The sequence below is a fragment of the Macrobrachium nipponense genome, chromosome 7, assembly GCF_015104395.2.
Source record: "Macrobrachium nipponense isolate FS-2020 chromosome 7, ASM1510439v2, whole genome shotgun sequence".
NCBI classification, from domain to species: domain Eukaryota; kingdom Metazoa; phylum Arthropoda; class Malacostraca; order Decapoda; family Palaemonidae; genus Macrobrachium; species Macrobrachium nipponense.
The window spans coordinates 25,981,495-26,008,195 of record NC_061109.1 but is presented as its reverse complement, the minus strand read 5'-3'; the positions used below and the strand labels follow the sequence as shown (position 1 = coordinate 26,008,195).

The 26,701-nt window shown below is 41.5% G+C and overlaps 1 protein-coding gene across 1 annotated transcript in view; it reads right to left on the bottom strand.

The window, feature by feature from the left end:
* The window catches only part of LOC135217560 (uncharacterized), a 313,898-nt gene that overhangs the window by 63,034 nt on the left and 224,163 nt on the right, over positions 1-26,701 (bottom strand). Inside the window, exon 8 of the mRNA XM_064253525.1 lies at positions 24,444-24,591. Coding sequence (XP_064109595.1) covers positions 24,444-24,591 — 148 coding nt within the window. The remainder of the gene's footprint in view (positions 1-24,443; positions 24,592-26,701) is intronic.

Genomic DNA, 26,701 nt, shown 5'->3' with positions numbered 1-26,701 from the left:
AAAAAAGGGAGCAAGCCCATCTGCGAGCCTAACCTAACCTTCCATAATCGGATACACCGATCTGGTCAGGTAGGCCAGGACAGCGCATACTAGTACGTTAAGAAAGAGGACACTCTAGAGGCTAACATAACCCTCCAAAACCGAACGTATCAACCTGGTCAGGTTAGACAGGTCTAGCACCTAAATTTATGTAAACAGAGAGGAACTCTCTAGTGATGGAACACCCTCCAAAACCGAATATCGGTCTGGTCAGGTAGCCAGGACTAGTACCAACTATGGGTAGCGAGTAGCACTCTCAACCACCTAGCCTACCCTCCAAAATCTCATCGATCTGGTCAGGTAGGCTAGGGTTGGTAAATCATATGGGACTTCCAAACTAACCTCATCATAATAAAATTAGTACACCAATATAATATTAAAACAAGATAATACAAAAATTTACCACATACACAACTTGCATGAGCATATCGGATGGAAGAGGGCTTTCCTTTACCTCCAAAATAAAAACTGGCGAAGTGCTAGGCAAGCTAGCCTAGTTCGCTTCCAACACACTACTCACGCATTAAATGAAATAAAACCACACTTCCGTGAGGGAACCAAATCGCTCATGAAGGACGATGACTAACGAGGGAAACCCTCTAATAAGGCCAAAAATGTAAAAGTTGAACCATAATACATAAGCCTATCGATACCCAACAGGAGCGAAAAGGTAAAATTTCACGACAACAGTAGCGCTTACTGTGATGTGCAATAGTGGTGAATTTAAGATAATCATCGTAAAAATAAAAAGTAAAAATGTTATTGTTATAATACAATTAAGTTTGTTCATACTTACCTGGCAGATATATATATAGCTGTATTTTCCGAAGTCTGACAGAATTTCAAAACTCGCGGCACACACAGTGGGCGGCCAGGTGGTAGTACCCATTCCCGCCGCTGGGAGGCGGATATCAGGAACCATTCCCATTTTCTATTCATATTTTCTCAGTGCCACTGTCTCCTGAGGGGAGGTGGGAGGGCACTTAATTATATATATCTGCCAGGTAAGTATGAACAAACTTAATTGTATTATAACAATAACATTTTGTTCATGTCACTTACCTGACAGATATATATATAGCTGAATCCCACCTTTGGATGGTGGGAAGAGACAGAATAGGATTTGTAGGAAACTTAAATTAAGTAGATGATGAACACCTTGGTTCCTTACCTGTTAGCAAAGTAGACTCTGTGATTACTGTCACTTAAGCCTGCTTCTGCTTAATCAGAGTTGCCAGCCAGGTGGAGACCTGTAGTGCTGGTGCGCTCTGGATGCTCTGTCAACAGGGACGTGACCTCAACGTGACAAGACCATCGAGCCATACATATGAGGGCAACGAAGCAACTGACCACCACCTGACCAACTAACCAAGATCCCCTGAACACTAAACTAAGATATGGGAGATCTTCACACAAGACTCACCACAAACCAAACACAACAATAAAAAACTAACCTAAACCTAACTAAGGGATAGGGAAAGAGCTACTTCCAGCCCCCAAGACTGTGTCTGCAGAAACGTATGGCCCAAGAGAACAACAGTCCTCATATATCGTTCTCACATCTCTTAAGTAGTGTGAGGCGAATACCGAATTACTCCTCCAAAAGGTGGCATCAAGGATGTCCTTGATCGACATGTTCCCTTGGAAGGCAAGCGAGGTTGCGACAGCTCTGACCTCGTGAGCTTTCACTCGCAAGAGGCTCAAATCAGTCTTCTGATAAGATGAATGAGCCTCTTTTATTACGTCTCTCAGAAAGAAAGCCAAAGCATTCTTGGATAATGGTAAATCGGGTCTTTTCACCGAACACCACAGATTATCTGAGAGACCTCGTACCTCCTTCGTCTTGCGAACATAAAACTTTAGAGCCCTGACAGGGCACAGGGCTCTCTCAGGTTCTTGACCCACAAGGCTTGTCATACCCTTAATTTCGAAGCTCTTGGGCCACGGGTTAGATGGGTTCTCATTTTTCGCTAAGAAAGTGGGACTCAAAGAGCAGACAGCATTGTCACCTTTGAAGCCCACCTGTTTACTGATGGCTTGAATTTCGCTAACTCTCTTCGCCGTCGCCAGAGCAGTTAGGAAAAGAGCCTTCTTTGTCAAGTTCCTAAGAGACGCTGCATGGAGAGGCTCGAAAGGACTCGACATCAAAAAGTCTTAGAACTAAGTCTAAGTTCCATTAAGGAGGCCTCGCCTGAGGTATCTTGGTTGTCTCGAACGATCTCAAGAGATCGTGAAGATCACTGTTGTCAGTAAGGTCTAGGCCTCTGTGTCGGAAGACCGCTGACAGCATACTTTTATATCCCTTGATGGTCGGGACTGCCAACTTCTGCACATTCCTTAAGAATAGCAGGATTGATTGATTTATTAATTCTTACTGGCGTCGCAACGACGAGGTTATTGACGCCGTATCATTAAAAGGAATTGCAAAGGAAAACGTCAATTAAAATGCTATAAATATGTTTAATATAAAATCGTCAGAGAACTACAGAGACCAAAAACACACGAAATACCTATCTCACCTACACACCTATTTCAAATTAATTGTAAACAAAAAAATTACAAGCAACATAGGCACCCCGCAAACTTCCAAATTCTACAGAGTTCTGTCAAAATAAATAGATATTAAAAGTACTAAAACATTATATATGGTAATAGATCTATCAATTGGAGGTAAATTTTATGTACATAAAAATTTCCTGATCTAAAAAGACTTAAAAGCAAATGATATACACTGACACATACTAACACATATACAAACTCAAACATCTTGACCAAACTAACCTAAATTTTTTCAAGAAGACCTGCTTCTCGAAGGTAACTAAAAAGCTTATCCTCATTAAAATCTCTGCCTATAATGGCATCCAGTTTAAGATCCATTCTTCCAACTACGTTAAAATGACGGTTCCTTGCTGATATTAAGCTGGGGCATTCTACTATTAAATGTTTTACTGTGAGGGGAACAAGACAATCCTCACAAAATGGTTCAGGGTCATTGTTCATTAAAAACCCATGAGTAATCCGTGTGTGGCCGATCCGTAACCTACATAATGCAGTCTCTTTCCGACGGTCTTCTAACATATAAAGCCAGGGGTTGATTACATCAGTGAGTTCTCTCATTTTATTATTACTCTCTATTGTCCAATAGAATTGCCAAACTGATTCTACAGTCTTTTTAATTTCAGGAATGTAGTCTGAACAGGGAATTGCTATACTTCTTGGATTTTTTGATGTACCTAACTTAGCCAATTCATCAGCTCGTTCATTTCCAACAATACCAACATGTGAAGGAACCCAGCAGAGGTTAACTGCCTTCTGTTTTTGTTTTAATAAAAACAACCACTCTGTTATTTCCAGTACCACAGGGTGTACTGGATTAAAAGATGCCAAAGCTTCCAAGGCACTCTTGGAATCACTAAAAATGGTAAAATTATCTCCTTCTAAAGTTACAATTTTCTTTAGGGCTGTTAAAATGCTAAAAAGTTTCATTTCAACTAACAACTCTTAAACAAGGACAAACCGTTGTCTAACCGCGTTCAAAGTCAATAAATTTATACTCAACTTAGATGAAGATGCTTCTTGACGATCAGAAGACATATTAATCACAAGAATTAATCCAAAATAACGAAAAAAATCACAGCAAAAAAACGAAGTCGTTCGCGTAGCGAGTGCTATGAAGGAATGACGTTTCTTGGCAGAGGTAGCGGTGACAAGCGGAAGGTGGTCGTTGTAACAACACCTCCTTGGCAGGGGATTTTGAGAGAGGAGAAAGATATTGGGTAAAGTATCTGTGATAGTGGCTTCCACTCGCCCCTGTTGCTATAACGACACCCTATGAGGGTGATCTATCCAGAGGTAATAACTCTGGCATTCCATATGGCTTTTTCTCTGGTATATTTAGCAATTATTTATACCTAGAAATGAGTGCTATTTGTACATTTCACTGGACGACACAGGTCAATCCCAGAAATAGATAAATTCTTGTTATGCGTTTCCTGAACTGAATGGGGAGCAGAAGGCAGAGCTACAAAGGAAGTCAAAACTAGTGCTACCAAAATGCCTAATCTGAGTAGGGATAGCTGCAAATGAAGGGACACTAAGTAGGATAGAACTGACAGGTTTAAGTCCTGACCTAACTAATTGCTTTTGCTTTCCCATCTTTCCTATATCTGACATATTTAGGCATAAATTTCTCAGAACAATTCCCTACATTCTTCACATCTAGTAGTTCCAAGATCACACACTGTACCCTTGCAAGTACAAACCAACTGATCAACTTCTAATTTCAACATCCTGGTTACACCAAAATCATTCCTACATAGCCTGATGTTATTGGTTTCCTTCCGGTGGAAGATATCCTAGGAAAGTGAAATTACAATACCGTAAACAGGTGTAAAACAGCCAAACTTCATAGAATACCAACAATCGCCTAACCGCAATGGTGGCAAGGAGAACTCTGACAAGAGCTAAAACATTCAAAACACGCCTGGTGGAAAACAGGTAAACTAGACAGTCATCTGGGCAGCCATTAGATTTTTTGTTTGTATTGCACTAAGGAGACCATTAATTAAAATAATAATTGCTTGCAGAATTAAGTGGCCAATGTGCATAAAGCCACTTTTAAGAATCTGTCTGTTCCATCCTTGATTCAACTAATTTTTTAGTAGTAGCATTAGGGTTTAGTAAGAATCAACTGGACATTATACACCAAACCCCCAGTGCCATGAGGACCGTTAAGACCAGGTTAATAATGAGTTGCTTCATCTGGTCAGCTACTTAAATTTTATGGATGAGGCGGTGTGCTGGCCATCCCCACTCTTGTTTACATTGCTAGAAATACCGGAAACCATATTTGTTTCACCATAAACCCACTACTATGTACTTGTATTTAACCCACTTCATGGAAATAAATTTACCCAAAGCACATTTTTTTATATAAAAATTAGCAGTCAGGCAGCAGTACAGTATTACACATGGATCTACAGATCTCATGGACCTATGCCATAAAATATCCTAGTAGGTAGTCATTGTGTGACTAGACAGCATTCACTGCCATCCTGAATTTTCTCAAGGTGCTATGATTTTGACTTTTTTCCCCTAGAATTACTGTATATAAGATATGCCTTCTTGCTTAAAAATATGATTGAAAAATTATATTTTTATGAAAAAATAATGTTTTATAGTACGTATATACTCATCAAGTATTACATTGCTTACAATTTCACTTGCTGGCAGCTTAAGAATGTTGAAAATCGTGGTAGTGCTAGTGTTGTTTTTTCCCTTTTCCCATATGAGGGGAGGAGGGAGGTCTTTTATTCATAATTACTTGGTAAGTACTATACATAAAGCTTTATTGTATCTTGAGTTATTTTTATAAATGTAACCTACCAAGTAATTACACTGCTGAATCCCAAATTGACATGGAAGTGGGATAAGTGGATATTTCTGCCCCAAAACATTACTTAACCCTTAAACGCCGACTGGACGTATTTTACGTCGACATGTTTTGTCTCTCGGGTGCCGACTGGACGTATTTTACGTCGACATACAAAAGTTTTTTTAAAAATTCGCGGAAAAATACTTTTAGGCCTACCAGCCAAAAACTCTTGAATCACGCGCCTTTGGGGGTTGGGGGATGCTGGGGTTAGTTCAACGGATCAAGGTGTTTGTTTTTTTGTTTACAATCGTTACGCAAGCGCGCAAGCGCGAATTTCTTTCTTGCCGCACTAAAAAGTATCTGTGACACATCTCGGAAATTATTTCGTCACTTTGACATAATTTTTTTACCATTTTAAATTAGCCGTTACAAAGTTTTATATATGAAAATGTGCGCAATTTCATGCACAATACAACTAAAAACAACCCATGGTTATAGCTTTTATCAGTTTTGAGATATTTTCATATAAATAACGATAAGTGCCAAAATTTCAACCTTCGGTCAACTTTGACATTACCGAAATGGTCAAAAATCGCAATTGTAAGCTAAAACTCTTATATTTTAGTAATATTCAGTCATTTACCTTAATTTTGCAACTAATTGGAAGTCTCTAGCACAATATTTCGATTTATGGTGAATTTATGAAAAAACTTTTTCCTTACGTCCGCGCGGTAACTCTTCCGAAAAAAATCATACATGCGATTGTGGTAATGTTTGCACCATTTTAAATTAGCCGTTACATAAAGTTTTATATATGAAAATGTGCGCAATTTCATGCACAATACAACTAAAAACAACCCATGGTTGTAGCTTTTATCAATTTTGAAATATTTTCATATAAAAAATGATAAATGACAAATTTTCAACCTTCGGTCAACTTTGACTCTACCGAAATGGTCGAAAAACGCAATTGTAAGCTAAAACGCTTATATTCTAGTAATATTCAAGCATTTAACTTCATTTTGCAACAAATTGGAAGTCTCTAGCACAATATTTCGATTTATGGTGAATTTATGAAAAAAAATAACATTTTCTTTACGTCCGTGCGGTAACTCTTCTGAAAAAATCATACGTGCGATTGTGGTAATGTTTGCACCATTTTAAATTAGCCGTTACATAAAGTTTTATATATGAAAATGTGCGCAATTTCATGTATAATACAACAATAAATAGTTGAAGGTTGTAACTTTTCTCATTTTTTAAATATTTGCATATAAATCACGATAAATAGAAAAAAAAACCACGTTCGGTCAAATTTGACTCTACCGAAATGGTTGAAAAACGCAATTGTAAGATAAAAATCTTACAGTCTAGTAATATTCAGTAATTTATCTTCATCGTGAAACAAATTCGAAGTCTCTAGCACAATATTTAAATTTATGGTGAATTTTTAAAAAAAACTTTCCTTCCCTCCGCGCGCGGATTCTCCGCCACAAATCTCCGAAATGCGTAAGTCCCATTCTCGGAATATTTGCTCCGTTTCATATTAGGCATTTCATAGAGTTTTATATATGAAAATGTGCGCAATTTCATGTAGAATAAAACGAAAAATATTTGAAAGTTGTAGCTTTTCTTATTTCCGAAAAAATTGCATATAAAAAATATATATAAAAAAATTCGACATTCAGTCAACTTTAACTCGTCAGATATGGTCGAAAACTGCATTTGTAAGCTAATATTCTTACAGTATAGTAATATTAAATCATTTGTCTTCATTTTGAAAGAAATTGGAAGTCTCTAGGACAATATTTAGATTTATGGTGAATTTTTGAAAAAAATATTTGTTTATGCCTGCGTGTTACGAATTCACGCATTATTTTGATAATATTTTCTCTGTGTTGCTTTTATCGTTTTACAATGTGTTATATACCAAAATGATCGCAATTTAGTGTACATTACAACGAAAAAAAATGTAACTTGTTACCTTTAACCGTTTTGCGCACAGCGCGATTTAAATACAATTATATATGAAATTTCGTTTTTGCGCTATCATATATCACATTATTTATATATGATAATGATAATTTTTTTCATTTCTGATGGTTGCATACTAAACTTCAGGCAATGACAAAAAAAGGAGCCAAAAATGAACTCTTAATCTTGAAAACGAAGTGCGCTGTTATTTTTTGAAAAAAATATTTTTTCCGCTTCCGCGCTCACTCTGAAACGTCTCCGGCACACGGGAGACATTTTTTTTTTACCGCTTCAGCGTTTAAGGGTTAAGATAATGAGTTATAGAATAGAAGTTAATAGCATTGGTACAATGCTTGTTGTTCCTTACCTGATAAGAGAGCTGCCTCTAGTCAGCACTCATCTTAACCATGTAGGGTGTGGTTAATTGGCCAGAAGCACTTCTACAACAGTGGGGCTTTGTAGGAAGGGACAGACCTGGTGTATGCTATGTGTATGCTAACAAAGCATACACATATTCAGTTGCTCCTGCCCTGGGCAAAGAACTGACAACTAAACAACCAGGGAAAAACACGCAAACATCACCTACACCGTAAAATATATTTTTAAAAACCCAGCCATTAAAACTAAGACTGTGGAGGGCACTCCAGGCACAGAATACTCCCAGGCTCCCCTTTCAACTCAACACCCGAGTACAAGGCGAAGTATATGAAGAAAAGCTTCCTATGATTCCTCCCCCAACACCCTGTCAGTCACGGGCAACGGCCCTACAACACTACAATTATCAAACCCGATTTCCACATCTCAAAGATAATGGGTTGCAAAGTCTGACCTACACTTCCAATAAGTAGCTTGAATAATTGATGATACGGATAGGTTGTGTCTGAAGGCCAAGACGTGGCAACCACTCTGATCTCGTGAGCCTTGGCTCTGGTGGACATTAAGACCTATTCAACTTGAGAATGGGCTTCAGTGATCACATACTTCAGGATAAAAGCTAAGACATTTTTTGACATGGCACAGGGTTCCTAACTGAGCACCCTAAATGATTCATGGGCCTCGAATCTTCTCCTTCTGTGTAAAAAGTACCTCAGTGCTTCCAGTGGGTACAGAACTCTCTCCTCCTCATCTAGGCCTAGTATTTCCATCAACTTTTGATAGTAAATGAATAAGGCCAGGGTTTGGTAAGGTCTTTATTTTTAACTAAAAAGTTGAGGGTGAATGAAAACACGGCATCCCCCTTTGAAAATCCAACTCTCTTGTCTAGAACATGCAATTCACTGACCCTTTTGGCCGTTGCCAAAGCTACCAGAAAAAGGGTCTTCCTGGTAAGGTCTCATAGCGAAGCAGAACGAAGGAGTTCGAACTGTGATCCAAAGAGACATTTCAGAATGAGGTTGGACATTTCAGAATGAGGTTGGACAGGTCTTGATTAGCTGAAAGGTCCTATCTTCTGTGACAAAACACCAAACTCAACATTGCTCCATATTCTTTAAATGTATAGGAGGATAGGCCCCATAGACATACTACTAAAACACAGAAGAAAGTCCGCTATGTCCGCTACAGACATCTTAGAAGACGAGATGTCAAGTCTTTTACACCAGGCCCTAAAGATTGTCCACTTGGCTTGATAAACCCTGTCAGAAGAAGAGTGCCAACACTTTGCAACTGCTTCTGAAGCTATTCTTGAAAACCCCTTGTGGTAAGAGCCTTGGGAAGTCTGTCAGAAAGAAGAAGAGATTTGGAAACAATTCCTGTCACAGGCAGAATGGGGGCCACTAGAGTCATCGTGACATTCGTGTGATTCCGGAACTTGTTGAGCACCTCTGAGACTGGTGAACAAAAAAATTGGGAGCCGATAATCTTTGATGTTGCACAGATCTATAAACAGTCTCCCCCAGTTTCCATAGATCCTTCCACACCTGCGGATGAAGAGTCAACTCTGTAGGGAGTACCTGCTGTTGACAGTTTAACTCATCCACTAGGACATCAAGTCTACCAAGGATAAAATGAATTACTGTCTTGGTTTTGTTGTGGTCTGCCCAAAGAAGTAAAGTTCTCACCCCTTCATAATGGGATAACAAAATGCATCCCTCCTTGTTTCTCTATATCAAGGCAGTCGTATTGTCAGAATGCACGGTCACAACTTGACCGTGGACTACTGATGCAAAACGTTGTAGGTCTAGTCAAGTAGCTGTCATCGCTTTGAGGTTGATGTGTTAATACTTCTGTTCCTTGGACCATATTCTGGAAACTTCTTGGTTGCCTAAGAGCGCTCACCAACCTAGATCCGATGCGTCTGCATAAAAGTCTAGGTTGGGGTTCAATGGCAACAGACTTCCCTTCTGATAGCCTTTGGAATTCAACAAGCAGTGATCTTCCTTTATTTCTTGTGATATTGGAAAGACAAAAGTGTCTGGCTGAGTTTTCCTGTCCCAGCTGGCCCCATATGTAAAACTGAAGAGTTTTCATATGGAGCCTTCCTAAACAAACTGCTCCATCGAGGCTAGGTTCCAGGAAGGCTCATTGTTACGGCCTCAGAGAGAGGTCCGCTTCAGGTTCGATATGAAATACGAAATATAGAAAGAAACACTAACACAACAAAGGTTTATTTACAAGCTTACTAACATAGGTAAATGCAGAATGGTATCTCCTATTTACATAAAAAGATAGAATCTTACACTGCATGTACTGGGGGAACAGTGAGGCAATTCAAATACTTGCTAGTCAATTTGGCAATTCGAAGAGGTGGCTTCTCAAATGGAAAACGGTGATTGCAGACGTCCTCTTGACTCTGTATTGCAGAAACCAGTCTACTTGTGAGGCAGGAACTCCCCAAAAACCTCTAGCAGGACTTTTTCTTCTCTGAAGCCTGCTCGACGTCGAGATAACAAGAGATAATCCGTCCACTCCTGAAGACGACTAGACCAGTATCCAACCAACTCCCGAGCAACTTTTCTTCTGATCCTTCGTCGGTTCCTTCGTCTCTAGTCTCTCTCTGACGATCTCTGCTGCTGATCTCTCACTGATATTCTGATCTGTGGCTCTTACTGAGGACATCTCTCTGTGACTAACTGGAGTCTCTCTTTTACGATCTCTGCTTTCTCCTGCTATGACAGTCGTATTTATACGGCACTTTGGGGGCGGAGCCTACGGCGAACTTCACAGACTCCAGGGATTTCTAGAACCTCTTAGATGAATCTAGACAAGGTATTGCATCAGATATCGCGGCGTTTCTCACGTCCCGACGAGTTCCACAACACTTCTGCCGATTCTAGAACCATCATGATAACAGGCACCTCCAACACAATGCGCTAACGCCTCCTTGCTGCCGAACTTCTCGAAAATGTGTTCTCCTTTCCTTTACCTCCCTTTGCTATAAAGCAATTACCATCGCACTCATCTATTGATTTTCCAAGCAGGTTTGATGGGTGAGAGACTTATTGACTTTTTACAGGCATGACTGAATTCTCTTGTGGGATGGAGAAACCTGATAACTCTGAGAATTTATCAACATCCCCAAATATAGAATTGCCTGAGACATAACAGGCTGAGATTTCTTAAGTTGACTAGTATGCCTAGCTCCTATGCTAGTTGAAGTGTTTTCACAATGTACTCCATGCACCTCTTCTCCGACGGTGAATAAAAGAACCAGTTGTCTAGGAAGAGGGATATATTTATTCCCATCAGATGTTAGTGAGTGGAGCAAGGACTCATGTAAAAACTTGCAGAGCAATCAAAAGGCTGACATATAATGCTCGAAACTGGTACACTCTGTCACAAAACACAAATCTCAGGTACTTCTTAGACTTCAATTATACCAGAATGTGGAAGTAAGCATCCTGCATGTCTATGGATGCCATCCAGCCACCTCGCTGAATGGACAACATAACAGAGTGACTTGTTTCCATCATGAATTTTCTCTTTTCTACATAGAAATTCAGGCCCTTCACATCTAATACCAGCCTCCATCCCCCTCATGCCTTGGGGACTACAAATAGATGGTTGTACCAACCATCTGACTTGATTTCTTGGACTTCCTCTTATCTAGGGGGGGATGTCACCTTGTTCAACAGTACCAAAAACCTCTCAGAGCCTAACCAAGTAGGCAGTCAAACTCATGGGCTTGTTGACCAATGGGGGCTTCTCCCTTAATGAAATGGAATAACCTTCCCTCAGCAATGACACAATCCATTCCTCCACTCCCCTGTCGCTCCATTTCTTCCAGTGATGCAGAACTTGGACAAGGATTTCTTGAAAGATCATGCCGAGAATTGCAGGTTCGTCCTGGGTTTTGACTTGGATCTGGTTCTGCTACCTTGAAAGGGCAGTGGCTGAAGGGGAGAAACGGTCCTGGTACTGACAGACAAAGGATCCCTTGAGCATCTAGATGATAGCGTTAGGTCTTGTGTGCTTTTCTTTTGAAGCTCTGATGAAATGACATCTCTGAAGGGGAGAACATTATCTCAGCAATGTTAAATGCTGATCTTTGAAATGAGCCTATCAAACCCAAGAAGTCCCTTAGGAGGAAGCAGCCACTCCCAGAGAGGGAGCTTCCACAGTGTCGTATGCCAAATACCACCATCACACAAGGTGTGAGGGAGGATAACTAAAAGCAGACTTTTCTCTATTCTCTCTTCTCACCAAGACAACTGTCCAACTCATTGAAAGCCTTTCTAGCAGAAGAAGAAAGCACCATTTTTGGTAGCTTGGCATCAGCAGGCTTGTCACTAATGAAAAAAGTTGAAGCCAGGTAGGCAGGCAACAAGAAACCCAGGAAGTCATGCAACAAGTATTTCATTAAAGCCACATATGACAATGGAAGGGAACCTTGATCCATATCACCCTCATCACCTTTTTCTTCAGACAAAACAAGAGATAAATGTAATCCCTTAAGGTCATGACTAGAGGAAGGACCACTATTAAGTAAAGTCAGTATGCTAGTCAACTGACGTTGAATTGGGAATATAGCAAGAGATCAGTAGGAATGGATGGGCTAGCTGTCCCCAAACATTTGGCATCTGGCGCCAAATGAATCAGAGAATATGACGAGCGTTCTAAGGAAGGCAAAGTCCATCCATGCACTGAACTCTTGGGTGCTGCAGGGGACTCATACTGGGGAGCGCTGAAAACTAATTTGTTCTCAGGCAAAGTTAGAGACTCTGCGGCTACTTACTAGGTGCTCAGCAGCTCTTGGGTGCTCTTGAGAGGAAGAGGAGCATTTTGAAGCACAAATGTCTGGGTTCCTGCACAGGCTGTTCTGGAGAAAAATGTTCTGGGGGAATCCCAGAAACTACACGAAGGCTGCAGTGGCTCTCTAAGTCTCTTACAAGGTACGTACTGGTGGGGAGTGGCCCAAGTCCACTGTGGGCATTTTCAGAGCCCATGATTTATGACTGGCGCCTCTTCTCAGGGATGTAAGCCTCAGAACTCAAGGACAGCCTATGCAATTCTTTCTGGGTGTCTTCCCAACAGCCATCCTTCGTCACGACCTGGGGCACTGCAACAGGTCCAACTGAGGGGACGACTGTCTTGGCAGATCCCACCAACCAAATGTAGGGGAGTATGCCAGTGACCTTTGCCTAGGAGCGTCGGCAGGACGAACAGCCGCCCCCGCCACTGCCATCCATTGACATTTTTATTCTCTTCTTTGTCCATAAGGACCCACACTGAATTTACTAATTACATCATTGTATCCATAATTAACACCCCTTTAGCACTGAAATTACAAATAATTTTCGAATCAAGGCTGGCAAGGCCTCAGGTTCAGAAGCCAGGGAGCTGGGTAAGGGAGCAGGTTGAAAAGTCGACGGACTGGGAATAGGTGACACAGAGGGAGCAGGCATAGAAAGAGTAGGAATACGGTCAATGGAAGACTTAGCGAACTATCTACAGTCTTGCAATCAACTGTCGTAGTCTTGGTTCTAGCGGCCAACTTATGATTCCTATCCCTGTCTAGTTTTGTTAAATAGGAACCCATAACCTTCCACTTTTTTGCATCCCACTCTAAGCATTTGTCACAGGTTCGATCAATTGAACACTTTTGTCCTCCTGGAGTCTATACATAAAGTGTGAGAAACAAATGCTTCTTTAGTACGCACTAGTGTCAGACATATTGAAATTGAAGTCACAATGTAATAATAAATGTCAAAATCGAGTAAGAAGTTCAAAACATGAAACAAATGTTCTCTAATGAGAGAATCAAACAAAAATACAAAGCCATGGCCAACCAATACTTCACCAAAGAACTTTCCAAAGGCAAAGTGTCAAAATCCAAAATCTAAGCTGCTCACAACTGAATTTCAGTTGAGAGCCGGCACAAAACAATTGAACTCCTTGCTGAAGATTTTCCTCCCTTACCCTGAAAGTTGGCCGGGTCTAATTAACCTACACCAACACTAGTGCTACTGCGATTTTCTAAATTTTTAAGCTGCTGGCAGGTGAAACTGTAAGCAATGTAATTACTTGCTAAGTTGCATATATAAAATCTGTGATTTCCAACTTAAGATGTGTTAGATGCTGCAGACCAAACAAGGGACCAATATCCAAAATATGTTATGATAAATCTATAAAAAAAATTCTCTGGATAAATATATCTCTACATAATTGGAAGACTTTCTTAATATACCAATTTTTGCTAAGTGAAGAAGATTTAGACCAAATATGCTTCTAAAAAGTGTATTTATAATCAGGAATGATACCCACAATTTTAAATGCTTTGCAAATTGTTAAAGAAATATGAACAATGAAAATCTGGGAGGGAAGGATCCAATGTACTGGACCTAGACCTACTACACTCCAATGTTCTCAACATACTAAATCATACTTTGAGTTCTACTAGAGTTAAATTTAATCTCTCATGATTTACAATATGCACTAATTCCAGCTAAATGTCAGTTAAGAGACCGAGTATCCATGTTTCTCCAATCAAGATATGAGATTGATGCAAGTCAAGTAAAGGGATTTTGACGAAGGAAAAATCTATTTCTGGGCAACGACCTGTGTCGCCCTGTGAAATGGTTCCTTTGATACTATTTCTGAAGAATAAATATTGCTATTCATCCTAGAGAAAAAAGAAACAATATAATGCCAAGATAAATGGCTCGCTCACTTCTTATAGAAGTGTCGGTATAGTAAGGAGCGAGTGGAATCACTACCAGAGGTCCCTTGCCATTTAGCTTCTTCCTTCGACAAAACCCCGAACTACGGAGGAGGAGCCGTGCTACAGCTCCCGGTCTACTACTACCGTGAGTGCCTCCGACGCCTGAGACGTCATTCCTGAAGATAGCCTCCAAGCTTGGGGTAAGCTGGGTGAGGATAATGTAACTACAGGGTGGGGTTTCACAGGGCGCACACAGGTCGTTGCCCAGAAATAGATTTTTCCTTCGTCAAAATCCCTTTTCTGGGCTTGACCTGTGTCGGCCTGTGAAATAGTACCAGAGAATGCCAAACACCAAGCTTGAGGAACAGTACAGATAAATTAAGAAGGTAAAGTTAAACACTTGTAAGGTTAATAGTATAATAATCAACTAAAATTACAGTCTTACCCTAAGGGAAGTATAAGCCCTAAAACACGGGTTATCACTTAAAATTAGTTAGCCTAACAACAAACAATAACAATACAGGTTAGGCAAAGACAAGATATAAGTTGATATATACAAAAGAAATGGAACTGAATCCGATTAGAATGATGAACAAAAGCAACTCAAGGTAACCAATACATGGAGGCGACTAACTAAGTAAGGGTGCAATGGGCAGGTAGAAGGGAAGGCTAACAAGAAGTTATAGTAAAAATTAAGAATCAGGAGAAAACTGTGTTTCCAGCTGCCACTGCTGGAAATTTGAGGGCTCTAAGGTTTTAGGTAGTGCCGTTTGAAACTGTCGGAGATTTCCAGCCTGTATACTTCTTAAGATCGTCAAATTCATGTGTTTGGAAATAATTAATAGATGTGGCCACCGCCCTAACATCGTGGGCCCCGAGGAAGGAACTCTGGATTGCCGTTTAATGAAGTATAAAATTTGTTGCCTGATCCCTTTTAGGGATAAAGTACCACCTCCCTTCCTAATGAACAATGGGCCTGAAGATTTCAGAGTTGTTCTGCTTAGGTAGGCTCTTAATGAGTTGACAGGACAAAGGGAAATGTCTTGAGGTAGTGGTAGGATTTTCCACGAGGACCATCTGTCCTGTGGGTCTTCATTTTTGGCTAGAAAATGGCGATCTGGGGATAAGAGGACTTCCCCTGAGGGGAGGAACTCAATGTGGCCTGGTTCCCTTGATAAAGCTGACAGTTCTGATATTCTAGCTCCGGAGGCTAAACTTATAAGAATAGGGTTTTCCTCAGGAGGGATATATAATTGCAAGAGTCATTGTTAATGTCCGAGGCCAGTTTGAGGACATCATTTAAGAACCAAGAGACTGATTTAGGTCTCGTTGATGGTCTTAATCTAGCACAAGCTTTTGGTATGGACGTAAAGTACGAATCCGTAAGGTCTATGCTAAAACCAAATTGGAAGATCTTTTTAAGAGCTGATTTGGTCGTAGTGATAGTGCTTGCTGCTAAGCCTTTCTCAAACAATGATCTGAAGAAAGTTATGGCTAGGTTCGTTGTAAATGACTTGAGAAATTTGACAACTTAAGGAACTCTGCTAGTTTCTTGACAGATGAATCATATTGTCGGAAGAGTAGAATTCTCTTTTATCTGATTCCAAGAATGAGATATTCTGGGGATCAATTTCTGCATTCCTCATGGCTGCGAATTTCAGAAAATCCATAAAGTTAGGGTTTTCTGAATTCTTGAGGAAGCGGACACAGTCTGAGTTTGCACTAACTGGGTTAGTTTGGGGTTGGAATCCGTAGTGGTCGGAGTCTCACTCTAGGAGTAGAGGGAACCAATTGCTCTTGGGCCAGTTGGGAGCTACTAGAGCTACTTGGCCTTTGAATGTCCTGAGTTTGTCTAAAACTTTCATGAGAAGGTTCACCGGAGGGAAGAGGTAAATATTCTTCCATTCGTTCCAATCGAGGATCATTGCATCCGTAGCGTATGCTAGAGGATCGAGGTTGGGTGCCACGTAACAATGGGAGTTTGTGGTTTGACTCCGTGGCGAAGAGGTCTACTTGGAGTCCGGGGACTTGTAGCCTGATCCAATTGAATGACTCCTGTCCAGTGTCCACTTCCGATTCCAACGGAGCGGAGCGTGATAGAGCGTCTGCTACTACGTTCTTGACTCCTGCCAGGTGAGTGGCTGACAGGTGCCATTTGTTTTTGCATGCCAGAGAAAAGATGGCTATCATGACATGGTTCAAGTGGCTTGACTTGGATCCGCCCCTGTTGATGCAGTGTACTACTACTGCACTGTCCAGAACTAATTTGAAATGAGAGTTCTTGGGCGGACGGAGTCGTTTCAGTGTGAGGAATACTGCCATGGGCCTCCAGTTACATTGATATGTAGCTGGCGGAATGTTCAACGACCAAGTTCCTTGAACTTTTTCGTACTGGGAGTATCCTCCCCACCCTGTTAGTGAGGCGTCTGTGTGGATCACTAATGATGGAGGGGAAACTGTAGAGGAATTGCTTTTGAAAGGTTCTTTGTCTCCGTCCAGGGGCGGAGACGTTTCCGTAAGATTGCTGGGATAAAGGCTAGTTTGTCCCGTGATCTGCAATTGCTCTCCTTGAGCGCCATACTCTGTTTATATCTTTGAGTTTTTGGCTTCTGAGCAGAACGTCTGTGACTGATGCAAACTGGGAGTGAGCCCAGGATCCTCTCCTGGCACCTCCTGGATGTTTGTTGTCGTTTGAGAAATTGTTTTGTAGCTCTTGCAATTTCTTTCCTTTTCAACGACGGAATTGATAGAGTGTGCGATTGTAAGTCCCACTGAAGGCCTAACCACCTGGAATCGAGATTCCGGTGTTAGTCTGGACTTGGTTTTGTTTATTTGAAAACCTAATGTTCCAGGAATTTGATCACTCTGACCGTTGCTTCTTTGCATTCTTTGGGGTTCTTTGCCCAAATAAGCCAATCGTCCAGATTAAGCCACTAACATTATTCCCTGTTTCCTTAGCTCTTGCACTACTGCTTCCGCCAATTTGGTGAAGATCCTGGGGCTATGTTGAGCCCGAATGGCATTACCTTGAAGGAGTAGGATCTGTTGCCTAGTTTGAAGCCTAGGAATGGACGGAAGTGTCTGGCTGATGGGAACATGATAGTAGGCATCTGTAAGATCTATAGAGGTTGTGACGGCCCCACGGGGAAGTAAGGTCCGTACCTGCGAAACGGTCAGCATCCTGAACTTGTCGCAATGAATGAATAAGTTCAGATGGGACAAGTCTAAGATGATTCTTCGGTTTACCGAGTCTTTCTTTGGCACGCTGAACAAGCGTCCTTGAAATTTTTTTTTAAATTGTTGACATCTTGAGACTACTCCTTTTGAGAAGGAGGTCTTCGTATACTCTACCAATTCCGTTTGTTGGTGCTTGATAGAATCTGTTGGTTGGAGGAGGGCCCTCTAGCCAACTCCAACCTAGTCCCTTTGTTACTATACTTTGAGCCCAAGGGCTGAACCCCCACCGCTGGCGGAAGAGGTACAGCCTCCCTCCTACCTTGGGATTCTCACTGCTGGTTTGCCGAGGGGCGGCCACCTCTTGCTCCTCGGAAACCTCTTCCCCTGTTAGCAGCCCTGCCGGATCCTCTGAATCGAGAGGCACCTCTTGCTCTACTGCCTCTCGCAAACCTATTGAAAGCCTGAAAGTTCTGGCTTTCATAGTTAGAATTGTAGGCTGGCGAGACAGCAAAGGAAGTGGAGGGTTGAGATTGCTGGGACTGAGGGGTCAGAACAAGGTATTGTTGTTGACCCTTCGACGATGGTTGCCCTTGTGATGCTGGACTGCCTGAACCAACGTTTGTTGAGAAGGCTGGAAGGGAGAGAACTTCCTTGGTTTCTTCTTGTTCCTTGGGTTAGGACCAGAAGATTCCTGCCTCCGCTTTGCTACCAGTCCCCACCTGACTTTGAGGCACTGGTTGACCTTAGAAGCCTCATGAAGGACTTCTGCTACTACTGGTGCTGGAAAGAGGTCCGTTCCCCAAATTGAGGAAGCAATCAGTTTATTTCGGTTCATGGCGGATAGTAGCTTCCGCCAGAACGTGCTTCCTACAATTTCTCCTGGCTATGAGGAAGTCGTAAAGGTCACAACTGACATGGTGTGCAGCAGACCTTTAGCCAAAACTTTAAAAATAACGGCTCTTGTTGGTATACAAGAGCCGTCATCTCCGCCATAGTCATGGAGGAAAGGATCTCGAGCCTAGTCCGCGTCGTACTCCATCTGGATGAGAGAGTCCGACAACCTGGGAGTACTCTCTACTAAAAAGAGAGAGGTGGCACAGTCCGCCTTTAGTTTTCCTACTGAGAAAGTAGGAACTGCCCCTCGAAGTACGTCTCGGAGCCTGGGACTAAGAGAGAGGTGGGTTCCGTCTCTCGTAGTTGAGGCAGGGGCTCGTCTTTCAGGGCGGCCTGAAAGGTTGCTTCCACTACCTTAAGGGTCAGTGGTAGCGGAGTCCCTTCCACCGGAGTAAAAATGGTGAAAGGACTCCTAAAGGCTGTGATGCGGGTGTTTTCACACCCCCATTCTTCCAGACTTCTCATTAGAGGTCTGCTGTGCCTGTTCCCCTCGGAAGGATCACTGTTTCCGTTGGGAACCTTGTCCTCTCATCACTCGCTGCTTCCGTTAGTCGGACGTAGGCCAATGATGGTGGTTGAAGGTCCTCTGGGGTGGGTGGAACTCGAAGTCCTCACGCCTTCGAGTTCCTATGCCTTCGATTGTCAACATTCCGTTGACAAACGGGGCATACGAAGCGATCCTCCAAGGGTTGGCCGCCTTGAATTCCGGCAGTTGGCTGGAATCTTGGCATTGGAAGAGGAGAAGGTGGCACAGATAGGGGGAACCTGCCGCAATCGAGGTTTGGATCCCGGCGATGGCATTCTCCTGAGCGGCCAGCCGTTCCGCCAGCGATTGGATCGACTGGCCGGAAGACGTAACAGAACTGGAGAGCTGGGAGAGCACCGAGCCGACCTTGTTGTCAACCAAGGCCCCTACGATCACTCCCACCTTGCTCCAGAATGTTAGCCGAAAAGGATTCGGGATCAAAAAGAGGGACTTGAGCCCGATCCTTACGTGATCTATGTTTGGGGGACCTCGACGCAGAGGAAGAGGCCTCCCTTGACCTAACTGATCCGGGGTGGTGAGCCGGAGTTATAGTGTCTGCAGGATGACCTTTCATTTCTGGGAGAGACTTTTTAAGTTTCTCCTCGGTCCATCTTAGCCTTGGGGATCACTGAAGTAGCCTTAGGACGGACAGACCGCTGCTCTTCAGTGAAGCCCCGGAAAGAAGTGGAAGTAGAAGGATCAGTAGAAGGTGATGAGAAGGGAATTCAGGAAAGGGCCCTGAGAACCCACACAGGAGCTGCCCCTACTCACACCCTTACCTGTACCCATGGAGTCAATAGCCATGGGTTCAACGTCGAGGTTCATTGCCGAAAACGTCTTCTGCAACGTCCTCTGGGAAATCCCCCTCCTGTAGGGAGATCGACTTGAACTTAAGGTGCGGCCAGCAAAGGGGCGGCCGCTATCGGGGTCCACCACTGATCCTTTCTTGGCTCCTGGGAATATTAGGTCCGCCATATCCTGGGTAAGAATGTAGGGCGGCCCTTAGAATTCCGGCCAAAACCCCCTACCCAAGCTTTGAGAGTCGACAAAGCTTTCTTCTTTTCTTCATCAGAACCCTGTAAAAAAGGGTCTAGAGTTAGGGAGAGGATAGGGGAGGGGAATGTCCTGTTGTGTTTGAGATTATATGAATATGTGTCCTCATATGTGAAAGGTATAATATAACAACAAGTATTCCAGGTGACGAATGAATGAAGAAAGTGCTAAGAAACTTACTACTAGTGAGGCACTCCTACTAGCAAGTAGCAGGTTTGGCAAGCTTCATGATGCCAAACGATAAAATCCTCCACTTTCACTGCACATCCTGCATGAGACGGCATACTATATGGCCGCATAGGTCTTGGAGGATGGCACTGCACCCAATCTCCTGGCACAACATCTGTAAGTCAAAGGATACATGAGTACCAATGACAACCTCCGGTGGAATAATATGCAAACTATCCGTGGGTGCCGGAGTAGGACCGACGGATAGAGATCTACGTATGAATATTTACGTAGAAAAATTACGAGGGGGGGGAAGAAAGTCTCTGCCTCCGCCTAAGCTCACTGTCATATGACTAAAAATAGACTCCGTAGGGCCCGGAGTTCTCCGTATGGCCCGGAGGAGTTAATTAATAGTTGAGTGAGCAATGTCAAACTTCTAACGAAGCAAGGATAGTAACGAGAGGCGGTAAATAAAAAAAAACCCCACGGAGTAACGCAAAGATTCTAAACATTAAATAACACAAAATAAAACAAAATAAAAACCCCTTATATCAGTAAGTGCTCGTGTGAACTATCCTAAGTGGATAGGAAACCCAGTGATTCCCTCCCCCCCTCTCTATGTTCGGTAGCGGCGATAGACACCTGCCGGACTGAACTGAGGGGGAGAAGTAGGGAAGAATGTGGGGTAGGGGAGCCCTCCCCCTGAGCGGCCAGTTAAGGACGGAGAAGAAGGGGGGAGGTCCCGAGCCCCCGAGGCACGTGACGAGTGAGAGTACCAGTAGGGAGGGAGATCCCCACCAGTCCCGTGAGTCACCCCCTCTCATGCAGACTCGGACGCTAGCTGTGAGAAACGAGTCATCACCCATCGACGTGGATGGCAATGTATGGAGGGGGGAATGGGGGGACGGGAGGGGGACCCCGTAACCGGGTGGCTCACCGTGATAAACCGGTGGTCTTCCCAGCCAGGTAAAAGATACGAGGTGGGGAAGAACCGTCGGAACAACATCAATATCACTGATATAAATAGGATTATTTATAATAATCAATCAAATAAAATATTAAAGCGATATCTTAAAGCTAGACTAACAACGGGAACACGAAGCTAAGCAAACAAGAAAAATTAGGTTAATCGCCGATCCGAAGAAAGGGGTATGTTAGCCTAATTTAACCTCTATTCAAGAAAACGGGGGGCAGGCTAATCACCAATCGACATTGGAGTATGAAAGCCTAACTTAACGGTAAAATAAATTATAACAGGGAAGCTAATCGCCATACCGAAGCATGGTGTATGTTAGCCAACCTAGTACCTATAATATTATTAAGGTAATCAGGAACTAGAGAAGGAAAAAGAGAACATCAGAATAATTAAGATGATATGACTCTCAATCGTGACTGATAAAACTCCTAACAATGTAAGGCGTAGCTAGACTAAGGTCCGAAACGTGCGGTCGGAGCGTGCCCGTGGAGGCCTAACTAAAAAACTAACTGCATAAAGATATAGAGACTATGTATAAGTAACCATATCTAAAGTAACTGAGAAAAAGGGAAATCTCTAACGGTATGGAAGACCGAAAGAGATAACCCGTACCGCCATGCGGTCGAGGGGCATACCGGCCGATTAAGGCTCCGAATATGTATAAAAAACACGAAGATCATCATAAAATGAGATCAGTAACCCCAAACAGTAACTTAACTTAGAAGCAGAAGTTGAAGACATCTTGAAAATAAATCCAAATAAATCCAAATAGAGCGAAACACAGCACCGAAAAATTTAACGTTTGGTGTAACCCGCGCGCTATCGAAAGGAATGACGTCTCAGGCGTCGAGGTCGCTCACGGTAGTAGTAGACCGGGAGCTGTAGCACGGCTCCTCCGTAGTTTCGGGGTTTTGTCGAAGGAAGAAGCTAAATGGCAAGGGACCTCTGGTAGTGATTCCACTCGCTCCTTACTATACCGACACTTCTCATAAAAGAAGTGAGCGAGACCATTTATCTTGGCATTATATTGTTTCTTTTTTCTCTAGGATGAATAGCAATATTTATTCTTCAGAAATAGTATCAAAGGAACCATTTCACAGGCCGACACAGGTCAAGCCCAGAAATATCATTTACATGACAACAAGCTTGCTTTTCTAGGCTAAACAATACATTAAGGCCATCCATGGTCAAACCTTGTTCAGAATCTGAAACATGTTCTCCTGACTGATTACTTCCCACACCCTCTTACCATAAGGAGGTGCCATCAGAACACAAAAATATCAACAGAATTTTAATTTGCTACCTATTCAGTTATGCAACATAATGTTCAGCACAGGCAACTGACCTGTTGATTGCCATACACTGACTGATTATCTGGCATCAGATATGCCACAGTCAATAACGCATGGAAGATTTTTTAATCACTACTATTAGGTTAACATAAAATTTGAAATATGAAAAATAAGTCTACAAGTGCACAGCAGACCAGTGACTGAATATCATTATAAACAGCAAAATACAAAGAAAAGCTATGCAAAACTGTACATAGTTTAAGAATACAAGAGAGATATAAAGAGCATTGAAGCTACAAACAATAAAAAACAAATGTGTACAGAAACACTGGTGGATACAAATTACAAGGAAGGATGAAACCATCAAAGCAGCAACAAAATTAACTTAAGTTACAGCTAAGTAGTATCTTAAGGCCATTAAGTTGACCTACTTTCACAACAAAACATACTGCCAACATATATAAAACCTACTACATAGTCACTTTTTACAACATATGTAATTATAAGTACAAACACCCTCTTAACTGCTAGAATTCTTCACAATGGGTGTGCCTATCACTATAAAGCCTTAGATCCAAATATACATGAATATGAAGCAATTCTGATGTCTGCAGCAGGATTCAAATCGCCATCCACAGTTTCAGAAGGAGGTCATGTTGCCAACCTGACTATGCAAACATTCAGACTAACTTGAATAGAGTTAGAGCAAGGATTGTCATAGACTGCACATACTAGGGGGGAGGGATCTGGTGTATTACAAAATGCATATGATGCAAGGGCTGTACCTCAGAATTATATGCATTAGCAGATTAACTTATTATAAAAAAATTCTATTAGAACTAGTAAACACCAGATTCTCACCTAAATTTTGAGTCAAATTATTGCCTCCATCTGTATCAGTATACTATAAAGAAATATGCAACATCTCAATTCATAGGGACTGGGGCATTTAATCAGCATATGCCTGACAATCAGCAGTATCAGGCAACCATTAAAAAAATACTAATTTCACTATTCATGGGATAACCAACATTCAGGTGCGGCCAATATGGATATCGCATATAAAAATCCATATTTCCTTGGCAAGGTATCATATTTCTATGGTGCACCTTTAAAGGAATTTATCTCACCTTGCTGGGATTTACTCCATGACATTTGTGCTGCAACAGACTCTGGTTTTGAAATATAAGAGAGGAAGCCACAATATAGAACAACAAAGTGTCTTGGTAGCAAATTTATTGTTTCTGGCTTTGCTAACTCTGCCGTGTCATAAACATGTGCATGAGTATAAACCTAACAAGTTTGTGATCCTAAGCACTCGAAGGAAGACAACCACAGCAATATCATTGGTTCTTTGGAGCTAAATGATAATTGGTTGACAAAATTTACAAGGAATGCCATGCAATGGTTGCTGTAAAACCTTCCCAACTCTGAAAAAGATCACATAAAAGAGATAACCGGGAAGTCATGTGCAAAAAGGTCTATCATCAGAAAGGATTGCAGATTTAAAATAACTACAAACGAGTAACGGATGAGACCTTCACTAAATAAAGAGACTGTCACCTGGAAGGATCTCATAAGCGTGAATATGATCACCCACTCTGAACTGAAAAATAGGCTAAGGCAATGACTGGCATAATGTAAATATGTCAGTAATAATATCACTGCATAACCAACCCATTGCTATTATTGTTTTCCAAAACACTGATCCCAAATTCATATTTCATATTTGATAAATTCATTTCCTAAACAAATACCAATAATATAATTCACACATTCTTAGCAGCAGTAAAGATAAGATTTATAAAAGCAACAAGTGTAAAAGTCTTCAAACATAAAACTAAAAGGGAAACTGTATGAATATCTGTTACCTGAGCCTGCTTGTTTGGCGGTAGTTTGGTGGGTGTCTGGGGTAATGTGGGGTTTGTATCTCGAAGTCTTTGAACCAACACGGTACAATACTGGGTCAATAACAATTGAGAAATAACAGAGGGTACTTCGTTGTTTACTTCCAATAATCTGTTTATAACAAAGAAAAGAAAAAAAGAAAAAGTAAATCATATAATACACAAATATCTAGAGAGAAACATAATGTACATTGTAATTTTTTATGCGTACCTTTTGAATTGAAATTACATTTTTATAATAAAATAGTTTTATATATATAGTACTTACCAAGTAATTACATAGCTATAGTTTCAACAAGCACATCAGCTAACATTTTAAAATTTATCGTAGCTATTCTTTTGTTTTGTTTTGGTGATCAATTGCGCCCACTCTCAGAAAAGAGAGGAACAACTTAGCAAAGCGCCTCAATTTGTTTGTGCCATTGTGCCCATGCAAGGGGAGGAGGGAGGGCTCCCATTCTGTAATTACTTGGTAAGCAGTATATATAACTTTATAGGACATGGTAGTATGACTGCGGAGTGTCTGCTACTTGAATGTATATAAATGTGGAGGGCCTGCTACTTAATTAGGATCATTCCAGCGATGGAAATTTCCGAATGCTAGCAAAGCATTAAAAGTTGCCCCTGCCCTGGATGCAGTACCATCACAAAAACAACCTGACAAACAACACTGTCACCTACATCGCATAATTAAAGCACCACAACCCATCCACTAAAAACTGGTGGGTAACCTGGTACACAATAACCCCAGGCTCCCCTATGACTTATCACCTACCCTTAAGTCAAGGCGAAGAGAATAAAGGTGGAAGGGATGCTTCCCACACTTCTTCCCCCAACACCATGACAGCCACTGATAAAAGGACCAATGGTACAGCAATTGTTGAAAACTGTTTCCACTTCCCGAACTTAAGCGAGATTAGGTTCCAGACCCCCTCGTGTAAGGGGAAGTTTCGTGTAAGTTTGGCACGATCTCTAAAAATACTAATAAATGCCTGCTTCTAGCGTCTGAACACTAAATATGACTCATAATCATCCTCCATAAGTATTAAGCTAAATTTTAAATGAAATTAAAGTTACTGTAATTTGATTTAAAAGTTAGATTAATACATCACCCTTAAAAAAGAAATAACTGGTTGGCGTAAAATTAGTTATAGTAACTACGTACTAGGTACATATGTATCCATTTTTGTATATATACTAATTCATGGGATACCATTTTCTTTTTCCCTCAGAATAAAAGAAGTTTTCTTTGCGTCACTAAGTAAACTTCATAAGACTGTTATAACGAAGGTACACAATGCAATAAAATAAAGAAAAAATGTATGTACATACATAAAGTTTGCAGAGGGTGAAGGTAAAATTCAATCAATTTAAAATCATGTACTGGTGTGAGGGCTAACTATGAGAGAGAGAGAGAGAGAGAGAGAGAGAGAGAGAGAGAGAGAGAGAGAGAGAGAGAGAGAGAGAGAGAGAGACAAATACCTACGTCATGTGAGGTAAAACTCTGGGAGGAGTATCATCTTTAAAAGCATGAATAGGATCACATCTTCTGAAAGTACATTAACTGTATGTGCTGTAATTACTTAACATAGTACATACAGATTGTACCAGCACATTTCTCCGAGGTTAAGATAGTAATTTTCATAGAATGACAACTCTGTTATGTCTCTGATATGTTTTACTAGTTGATCCTGAAGGTGACAAAAACTGAATTACGTACAACCTTTGTATATATTTTGAAAAATATGAATAGCATACACAGAATCTCCGTACTGATTTTACACTTAAAAGCATGAAAACTTATACTAATTGTAGTACAGTATAATATTAATATAGTCCGGTTCCGAATTATGCATGTTTGAATTGCGCGATTCCCCTTTTATGCGGTCGCTAGTTCTCAAAAATAGTTTCTGTATCTGTGAAGCCGTTCAAATTCTGCGAGTCATGCGCCGCAAAACGTATCAAATCTACTGTCTTTTCAAGTACTGTAGATGTGGGGGGGGGGGGGGGGGGGGGGGGGGGGGGATTGCTGGTATCTGAGTGAAGGGGTGGGGGGGAATGCTTGGAGGAAAAAACTATTATTCCTCCAAGGGTGAATGCAAGAGAAAGATTTCCTGCTCAGCCATTAGCTAAGACACATTTGTGACGTCATACCGTAGTGTGTATGAATGAGCATCGCCATACATATTATTCAGATCTCCGAAGTGTATTCTGCTCATCCG